Genomic DNA, 10,507 nt, shown 5'->3' with positions numbered 1-10,507 from the left:
GGGTTCACCTGTCCAGGAAGCGTCTGAGAGAGGGTTCACCTGTCCAGGAAGCGTCTGAGAGAGGGTTCACCTGTCCAGGAAGCGTCTGAGAGAGGGTTCACCTGTCTGGGAGGCGTCTGAGAGAGGGTTCACCTGTCCAGGGAGCGTCTGAGAGAGGGCTCACCTGTCTGGGATTCGTCTGAGAGAGGGTTCACCTGTCTGGGATGTGTCTGAGAGAGGGTTCACCTGCCTGAGAGGCGTCTGAGAGAGGGTTCACCTTGGCTGGGAAGGACGACTGGGGGGTTAGACGTTACTAGAGGCCGCTGAGGTTCTGTGAGGTGCTGAAGTGCTCGTGTGTCTGGGCCAGCCTGGATCTAGTCCCGTCTGTCTCTCTGGCCCTGACCCAGACGCTGACCCAGTCCGGTGTCTGGGTGGCAGGGTTGTGTCTGGGCCTCCAGACATGTCCGCTGATGGCCCCATGCGGTCACAGACCACTAAACACGCTTTAGTCCCACTGAATATACTTTAGAATAAACAGGTACCGGGTTAAAAAAATATCCTTTAGTGAACGGACGGGAGACGTGCTGTCTTGGTGCTCGCTGCCCCCCCGTCCCCGTCCCCCCCCACAACAGCACCTCCCGTTTCCATGACAACCGCGGAGGTCGGAGGTGAGGTTCAGCCCATGTGGGCGGTGACTTGGCCTCCACCCGATTGGCTGCCGGCCAAGCCCAAAGTCCGGGAGTCGAACAGGAAGCCCTGTTGACTTCCACTGAGCATGCCCAGACTGTCCGTTAGTGTTCCGCTGGGGGAGGAGCCAAGGAAAGAGTTCTGATGATTGGCCGCAGCAGCAGCAGCCATCTTGTCAGGGCTCGCAGCCAAGCGAGGCGACGGAGGGAAAGTGTAACCATAGAGACCATAATGAGGGCTGTGTAGGCGGAGACTCCCATAACCCTGGGGAGACGGGTTAGGGAGGTAGCCAATCTGAGAGGGTGGGAGGGACAGAGAGCAGAAGCCTTCGCTCTCATAGGCCGACGGACCTCTTGGAGGGGGGAAGGGCTCTGGGGGGTTGCCATAGCGATGGAGGGGATGTGTCGGGCGGCTGCAGGTGTAATCTGGCGGGCTGAGCGGGCACACCTGGAAGGGGGAGGAGCAAGGGGAGGAGGAGAGCAGGTGAGACGACGCCCCCATGCCTCCATGACTTCCTGGGATTCCTGTTTCAAACACACAAACAGAACCGTGAGGAAAACAACTCAACCAGCAACCACACTCTGGTTCTCCGAAGGCAAGTGTGTGTATATGTGTCAGCCACTGAGACAGTCACACTGAACAGGGTTGACCTCTGACCTTGCTTGGCCATGCCAGGGATGTCCTCAAACGTCAGGGTTCTTAGAGACGGCCGCCAGAAAGCATAGGACTCCACCAGAGCCTCCAGTCCCATCCTGCAACACACACACACACGGTCAGAGTTACGGTACGTTCACATAGTAAACACACATGTGCACAGGGTCTTAGTTACAGTATATTCACACTGTGAACACACAGATCCACAGTCTGAAGTGCTTTCGGCCCAGTCAGCCTGTACGTGTTAGAGCTCCACCGCCCTTCCACGTGCATCTCACCAAGGCTGACGCTACCACAAGCACCTGGCGGCCATCTTAGCTGCCCGGTGGGGCCTCTCGCCGTCTCCATGGAGACCACAGGTAATGAGGGGCATAAACGCTACGTCGCGATTGGCCGCTGCCAGCCCTGCGCTCCGAAGGTAATTGCTTTCACACGGCTTTTACGGGCGAATCAGAATGAAGGAGCAGGAAGCCACAGCCAGGATTTATGAGGTGGGGCTCCCCTCCCTACCCCCCCTTCCCTCCCCATCCCCACCCCCTCCCCCCCTCCCTTCCTAGGTGGGGTAGAGGGGTGCAGTGGCGGGGTAATGCGAGCACTCTGTTACCCCTCGTTAGCGTGAGGATAAAAGTCCACCCCCCCGCAGGGTCGTAGGCACGGTGATAATTTAGACAAGCTGCCCTTGGCGGCCCTGCGCGCTCCAGACCAGCCTATCAGAACAGGAGTTTATTTAGCAAACTGCGTAACTCTTCCTGTAATATTTAAGGGGAGTTTTTTTTTTTGCCTTCCTGAGTTAAACTTTTATAGGGTCACTCGTCAGGGTCTCTCGCTTATCCAGGTTGCCTCTCCTTCGCCTTGTTCTGCTGGTTCTCTTGTCTTTCGTCTCTCCCTCTCTCTCCCTCTCTCTCTCTCTCTCTCTCTCTCTCTCTCTCTCTCTCTGTCTCTCACGCTGTCTATCTCTCCCTCTCTCTCTCTCCCTCTCTCTCTCTCTCTCCCTCCCTCTCCCTCTCTCTCTCTCTCTCCCTCTCTCTCTCTCTCTCTCTCTCTCTCTCTCTCTCTCTCTCTCTCTCCCTCTCCCTCTCTCTCTCTCTCTCTCTCTCTCTCTCTCTCTCTCTCTCCCTCTCTCTCTCTCTCTGTCTCTCCCTCCCTTTCTCTCTCTCCCTCTCTCTCTCCCTCTCTCTCTCCCTCTCTCTCTCTCACTCTCTCTCCCTCTCTCTCTCTCACTCTCTCTCCCTCTCTCTCTCTCTCTCTCTCCTCCTCTAATGGTTTCTGTGAAAGCCCCAGGGGAGTGGCTGTTTCAGGACTGTAGGAGTTTTACTGCCATGTTGTTTTAATACTGTGTTTATATATATGTTTATAAATGTGTTTATATAGATTTTCTGCAGGACAGTCGTGACTTTTATTATTCTGCTGTTGATGTTTATGTTCCCGTGGCTTGCAGGAATCTGAAGCTCTGTTTAGGTTTGGGCTGAGGTTAGACTTCTTTTCCTCTGTTGCCATAGCTGTGTTTAACTCGTGCAAATCCACGTGCTCTTAAAGCTAATGCACACTTAGGTGGAAATGTGCATCACCTTTAATATTATTAATTAATTAATATCTGTAGTCGTTTCATTATTTTTGCTTTTAAAAAACACCTCATTGTAGTTGTTTGCTTTCACAAACAACAGCTAAAACTTATCTCCTTATAAAAACCTGATCGAAATGGCCATGACTGAAACCACAACTCTCCCATAATACAACACAGCCGTTTGTTCCCCTCACCACTTAATCAAGTGCAAATCTCTGTTGTCAAGATGAACTCACCGGTTTCTGCCAGAGTCCCTGAAGCCTTTGGCAAACGGATTCCTGTCGATTTTCAGCCTTGTGATCTAAGACGAAATAAGACTACAGTCATCAAAATTTGATAAGAGTTTTTAAGCATTTCCAATCCATTAAAAAAACACACTGTCCAGCACATTTTTTGTTGCAATATAGTGTAGTTGCAGGATAACAAAACCACAAGCTTTAACTTTACAATTTACAGTTATTTAAAATAATACCCATGTAGTACAAAATAACAATAACGTTTTTGTTGTTGTAAAGTTATAGCAAATTCACTAAAGAGATAATTAGATACACAATTTATTTTCATACACTTTGGCATAATTTTTACTATTTTTACAAAGTCAATTATAGTTAAATGTATGTGTGTATGTGTGTGTGTATAGATGCGTGTAGGTGTGTGTGTGTGTGTGTGTGTGTGTGTGTGTGTGTGTGTGTGTGTGTGTGTGTGTGTGTGTGTGTGTGTGTGTGTGTGTGTGTGTGTGTGAGAAAGAGAGCTCTCGCGTGGTTGCATGCTTGCATCCATGCGACTGCCTGTGCTACAAATGCCCGCCTGCATTCAAGCACATTGTTCTAAGCGAGCGTCGGTTGGTGCATCCGTGGGTGGTAACTAAGGTCTGTTCCTATGACCCGCGTCCGGAGAAACTTTTATAGGCCACCACTCCTTCCCTCTGACACCAGCCGCCACTCCTAGTAAACCTCCAGGACCAACTCTCTAGGTCCTAGCACCCTCAGGCCTGGCCTCCCCTCCTCCAGGCCATGCTAGTCTGTCGAGCTGAGCCCTGAACGATGTAGCCGCAGGGGCTAAACACCCTTTCACAACCTGGTACTGGGTCTGAACAAAATGGCCGCCCCTCTCCTTTCCCTCAGCTCTCCCTGCACCCTTCCACCATGTCCCTTAGAGCCCTTACGACGCGACTTGCACTTCCCTGACCGTGAAAAACACGTGAAAATGTCCCCGTTCTTTTTGCGCAAGCACGCAGCACAAAGTAACTGGGCTCGGCGTTGAAGGTTCTGTGGATGTCGCCTACATTTAGTCATTTAGCAGATGCTCTTACCTACCCAAGTAAGAGCATCTTACCTACCCAGAGCGACTTACAGTAAGTACAGGGACATTCCCCCTGAGGCAAGTAGGGTGAAGTGTCTTGCCCAAGATCACAATGTCATTTTGCACGGCCAGGAATCAAACCGGCAACCTTCTGATTAATAGCCCGACTCCCTAATCGCTCAGCCACCTGACTCCCCGCCTGAGGGTTTACCTGTTGGTTCTGGTACGCGGTGACCGTGGTGAAGACGGTCTCGGGGAAGGAGAAGGTCCTAGTGCCGTCCCCCTGTGGGACCGCCTTGACGGGGGACAGCTCCTCACCACACTCCTTGCGGATCACATGCACCCTCGGCTGGTACTTGTGCATGGAGTGCAGAATGATCTAGAACACAAAATGTAAAAAAACACACGGAACAGGGATTTGAGTGCAATTACACAGGAAAAGATTAACACCAGTTGTTCTCAGATGATGTAATAACACCAGTTGTTCTCAGATGATGTAATACACTGCAGGTAACACCTGACACCTGCACACACACGTACACACACTCACACACACATATACACACTCACACACACATACACACACTCACACACATATACACACTCACACACCCGTCCACATGAAGACTCTACATTCAGGATACACACAAGTACATTCATCTTTGATTGGTAAAAAGGCAACATAGTTGTTATATCCATTACAACAGTTTTATAAATGTATACATTTTTATGAATATAACTCAATGGTTACACAGTGGAATGTACTAACACTCAAAGCTAACACACAACAAATATTGAATCTTATACAGTTGGTCTGAATGTTTATAATGTGATTTTGCTTAAGGCTATGTGCGTTGGGGTGTTTTGAAGAAATAATTTAGGATTGTACTAACAGGCACACTCACATGTCCCTGGTCGTCCAGCTCGTTGTTGGTCAGTTTGAGTTTGTCGAAACTTATCACTTGACGCATCCACGTCTCACCGGAGGCCGGAGAGTCCGGGTGAATGTAAACCCGTGGCGGCACAGGCGAATCCGCGTTTCCTGCTACCATCCACTTCGAGCTGTGGTACACGTACCTTCATTGCCACAAAAGAGTAAGGTCAATCTGATGTTTTTGTCTGTCTATAGCAGGCCTAACATTTGTGGGGTGACCTTCGTGGTTGAGAGGTTATAGGTACCCAAAAGGACTTTCCCAAAAGGCAAGACGAGGATAAACATTTTACATAACACACTAGCTAGCAAGCACCATTTGTTGACTGATCACACGAAGCGCACATGCACGCTTACCTATAGCGTTTGTTGTCAACCGGAATGATGTCCATGGCAATGTAATACTGCTGATGCGGGTCCAAGCCCCCGATCTTCACCCGCATAGCGGGAAACATGCGCCTACAGAAATAGTTGACATTAATCCGTGCATATTAAAATGAACAATTCGCTCTAAACATCTCTAAACGATTCATCGTTAATTAATTTTAAGGCATTTGTTATTATTCAGCAGCATCAAACTGCTAAGCTAAAACTCATGGCTAATATTATCAAAATGCATGGTCTTGGCTATAAGATTCTAATTGAGCCGTTTTTTATTCAGTATTCTTTATCAGTATTATTTGTATTTAATTTCGAGAGTGAAGAGCTTCATAAATTGTAAAGACTGTTAATAGGCTGATGGTATAAAGTTGTAGGAATTGTCATAACATAAGCAAATTAAGAACGTTGTGGAAAATGCCTATATTATTTTAAGTTTTCATTTGTCCTTCTCTCCGCTTACCTTCCGGCTTTAGTGATGATCATTTCTGTGCCGATCTCGTGAAATCGTTTCCATAGATCTGAGCCTTGCAGGTCCACGCGCATCTCCTCCCCTGGTCCGGTTACCGATGTTGAAATGGCCAGCTGCGTGCAGTGGGACTCAGGTCGCGGGCTCTCCAACAAGATGTCATCGCTCTCCGCTGCACCAGAAGTGATTACACACAGTTATTTATTATGTTGGTAACAATTAAACAATAACTGCACTCAAACACAAACCTATAAGCCTATTTTTGATCATCTGCAGGCCGTCCACCCATAACATTTAAAAATGAAACTAACCGTAGCCTTCACTGAAATATAACTGTAGGACTATTATAGCTCCTTAATATATAGTAAATGTCTGCATCAATATTGAGCTCGATCGAAAACACACTGCGGTGTGTTGCTGTCAGAGGAGAAAACAACAATATGGCCTGATGTTCAACGGGTTGGCCTGCATGTGGCTTCATTTTCTACGGTGAATTAACATGACCAGGCCTAACTCCAATATTTCTCAATAGCTTCTCCTTGCTAAGCTGCAGCTGAGCTGACAGATATTGCGATATTTTTGTGTTTTCAGTGAGTGTAATTTTGTGTTATAAACGCCTGCGTAAATCTGGTTTGTGTCCTATACTAATTGGGGTGTTTATGATTGTAACAGACTCATAAAGCGCCTCAGATTAGTCACGCGTACAACGGTCATATTTACTAGACCAATAACCAAATATTAAATCACATTCTAAAATTCAACAACGTAATCATTGTGTGTATGTTTGCATTATTGTAATTGCGTTGTTATTCTGAAATATTGCCTTTCTTTTAATATTGCCTTCTTTTTTTGTTGGTTCATGCGTAAAAACATTATTATTGGACATAGGCTATATGCTCAATCTTAAAACGTTTTTCAGATAGGGTTAATATCTAACAGATACGGTCAGTTTACGGCTAAAACGGTCATTTAATATGAATCCAATAAACCTACAGGCCTATATAATTTCACATTATAGAAGTTTAACAAAGTGGCTTGATTCTGGGATAGGAAGAACACAAATCAACCTTAAATTAATGACATTCATTTAATGTTGATTTGTGATAGTATCGAGTGTGTTTAGGCTTTACCCTCTTATTTGTAATTTTGCCTTTTAATTAGGCTATATGACCAATAGTTAAAATAAGAAATCAGAAATCGACTGAAGAGACTGAGTGATTTGTCTAGTCTACAATTTATTTTAGTCATTAGAGTGTTTTAATGGTCAGCTAAATCTTGTTTTTGACTAAGGGAGATTACTTACGCGAGCCGTTACTTGCACATTCTATCTCTCTGCCCCTGTCGTTGGCGCAAGCTCTCTCAGCTCGCGGCCCCGGGCTCCCGGTAAGGTCAGAAACCTCGATCCCTTCCTCAAAGCAGCTCCCGGTGTCCTCCTCAAGCTTTCGTCTCTTTTCTGCACCGATAAGTGCCTCCACTGAGAAGGCGTGTGCCTTCACGCTCAGTGTGCACGGGGAGCGCCGCTTATCTGCCATTCCCCTGGTCGGAGTTGTGTGGAAGAGAATAGCGCAGCTTTAAAAGGAAAATAAAAGTTCACCCAAAGTGGATCCACGGTAACGCTCCCCGTTGATGTCGTGGAGACAATCCTCTCTCAGTAACGGTCCGTGTGTACCTCTGACATTGGAACGTAGATTGAGCGGACGCTGTGAAGTAGCTCTCTGTTATCTGAGTACGTGCGGATGGCGGTGCAGTGGCTTGAGTTTGGGAAAGTGTCAATAATCAAAACTCCGAGAGGGCTGGGCAGAAGACTGTCACTCATTTTGAAGACTGACCAATAGGAGCTTTTGGTCCTGCGAGGGCCCTCCCTTTTTAGGTGCTCGTGCCGCCTTATGTGGTAAAGAACGCTCGTGAATGAATCATGTCTCCGGTGCAGTCCACGGGCATTGCGCGCATTTTCACACCACAGCCCTACATGTTTTACATATCTGTCCATTACATCCTGAACAGTAGACCCTCATGAGAGGCGAATTCGTTGTTATAATACCAAAGCCTCCTCGTAATTAAGTACATTAATCTGCATGGTTTTGGGAGCAACGGAGTTATTTGAAGCTATAGAAATATACACCAATCTCAAATAGACATGCTTCAACACTTTTATAAATTGTATTAACACTATTAACACATAGGTTATGTATATTTTCCTGGTAATATATTACCCTATAATTATTCAATTGGTTATCTAGTTCAAACAGATTCGTCGCTGAAATGCTGTGACCGTATGTTGCAACATAGTTGCTCTGTTCACAGTGCGTTTGAAAATATCCCTCTGTCCAGGACGTGTAAATTAGCGCGTGGTCATGCGGGGAATGCGTGTCCGTTTCGGCCCGTGCATGTGAAGACATATGGAGTGAGCCTATAAATAAACAAGTGCGAGGACAGTCCTGTGGCTTCGCTTTCACTCCTCGCGCAATGTACACAAACCAGAGGAAATATTTTAAACAACACGTCATCGTCGTTTATTGGTTTGAATTTAATATAAATGATTGAGCGTCATGGGGAGGTCGGTGTCATATTCATCTAGGTTATCAGATCAAACGCCGCTCTGTGCCCGTGCGTTTGACGGCCCAGGGGGGGGGGGGGGGGGGGGGGGGGGGGGGCTAAACGACATTTAGAATCACGCCTTTGAGCTTTGAGAGCAAAATAAGCTTCATTTTAAATGGAGGGTAAAACTATTCTAATGGTTTACATTAAAAGCAAGCCCAGATGTCTAAATAACCTTTGGCACTTTTTTATTCATTAAATTAAAAAAGGTTCTACCTATTCTAATATCATTGGAAGTGGCAGTAGGCCAATCAGGTAATCATAGCAATTTATCACTATAAATGTGCTAAGACAATATAGGCCATCCAATAATATTAAATGCATCATCGCACGGATTTGGTCCTTTGCCTTTATTATGTCACTGTACGTAGGCCCGTTTATACACAGCCAGTGTCAGAGTAATCAGTCCCTTGGAAATTGTTTGAGTCAAACTTATTTTCATTGGTTAATTATGGGCTATATGTTCGCAGATTTAGTCTTAAACGAATTTCTGTTTCCAATTTCCAAGCAAATCATAATTTAAAACTGAAATACCTTCACTATACATAAATAGGCCTAATTACTTTACACCTTAAACTACATTTACGAAACAAATTACAAAAAACGAATTAACCCGTAGCGTATTGTTATGAATTTAATATTTCGAATTCGTGCAATTAAATCGGTCCAGTTTCGTAAAATATTGTTCAAATAAAAACGTTCAAGCCATAAGTGGTGGGCCTATAGTCTACACATTAGCAATACAGGCTCTATTTATAATATATTACGATCATTTTAAGACAGTTTCGGTGTAACATTTGGCATCAGAATATCTCTCTTTCTCTCGCTCTCTGTTCAATGTTTGTTGTCAGGTGTTCAACAACAGAATAATTACTGAGGTCACTGGGAAGGGGACTGTGCCATCTACCGTCTACCGGGGCGCACAATGTAGTTCTGGGTCCTTGTTAAGCCCGATACAGGGAATTCTTCGGTGTAAAACAGACAGACAACCACGAGCGCTATCATTCTCTCGCGCCTCGGACCCATCATGCTCTCGGGGGAGTGTTATTGTGTTGCCCCGGGTGATAACGGGTTATCTGTCTGATACACTTCAGAGGACTAATCTAAACCACATGCTGCATTCATTACATTTCGATTAATAATGCAACCCCTTTATCAAATGGGAAGATTATTTTGTCACATTGTTTATTTTAGTTCCGTGCTCCCTGATACAGCCCGTTGTATTGTGAAAAGATCATGGTCATTCATATTTCAGCACCCAAACCCATGATGTGTTTGCCGCGATTTGGATAAGGAGTAGCCCAAATTAAAATTCTTTGGTGGCGGGATAATATATGTAATTTTGGACTCCCGTTTTGCCATTCGTCTCACCGGAATTCCAGTTGGATCATCTAGTATTATGATAAATCATCAGACGTCTGCTCCACTAAGTCATGCACCTCATGGCACGCGGGCGCAATGGAGACACCGGCATTAGGTTAATACGCCATACAGGCCTGGAGCGGATATGGTATCCAGAAGACAAGACAAACGCATTTACAGCCTCATTCTCTGCACATTATTCCACTTCGGACGTGAAAATCCATGGCCAGGGTCCATCCAGGGTAGGCTTTTAGGTCGTTCCTGGCAACGTTTTTAGACACTCCTACGCGTGTGATTAGCCAGTATTTGTCCCTTTGCGGCCTATTATGGAAATACAGAAGACCTGTTGCTGTGCCCTTGAATCTTATACTCCTCGACTTAATCGGATTTAGAATTATTCTTCATGTTGATACAAATAGGTCTAAATCTCAATTTCTTCAGATGTGCTGGTTGTTAAAACTGCACAGCCCCTTTTTTTATTAAAAGATCATGAGAAATAACCTTGGTAACCTTTGACATAATTGCACGCGAGCTTTGAAGGCTCGTTGAGCATTACTGCTGAAGCATGGGAGTCTGGGTAACA

General features: G+C 45.8%; 1 protein-coding gene across 2 annotated transcripts; it reads right to left on the bottom strand.

Moving 5' to 3' along the window:
- Nucleotides 1-371: 371 nt before the first annotated feature.
- Nucleotides 372-7,699, bottom strand: tbx18 (T-box transcription factor 18). 2 transcript variants are annotated; one of them, XM_047021692.1, is made up of 8 exons: nucleotides 7,268-7,699; nucleotides 5,959-6,136; nucleotides 5,475-5,576; nucleotides 5,080-5,263; nucleotides 4,398-4,565; nucleotides 3,121-3,185; nucleotides 1,324-1,418; nucleotides 372-1,190 (listed from the first exon to the last, which is right to left on the bottom strand). In XM_047021692.1, the coding sequence occupies exons 1-8, from the start codon at nucleotides 7,494-7,496 to the stop codon at nucleotides 655-657; spliced, it is 1,557 nt and encodes a 518-aa protein (XP_046877648.1). In that variant the 5' UTR covers nucleotides 7,497-7,699; the 3' UTR covers nucleotides 372-654. The 2 variants fall into 2 exon arrangements, with proteins under 2 accessions (XP_046877648.1, XP_046877649.1); XM_047021693.1 differs by having other exon boundaries at nucleotides 5,092-5,263.
- Between the last annotated feature and the right edge of the window lie 2,808 nt (nucleotides 7,700-10,507).

The sequence above is a fragment of the Hypomesus transpacificus genome, chromosome 6, assembly GCF_021917145.1.
Source record: "Hypomesus transpacificus isolate Combined female chromosome 6, fHypTra1, whole genome shotgun sequence".
NCBI lineage: Eukaryota > Metazoa > Chordata > Actinopteri > Osmeriformes > Osmeridae > Hypomesus > Hypomesus transpacificus.
This window is presented reverse-complemented; position numbering and strand designations above follow the sequence as displayed.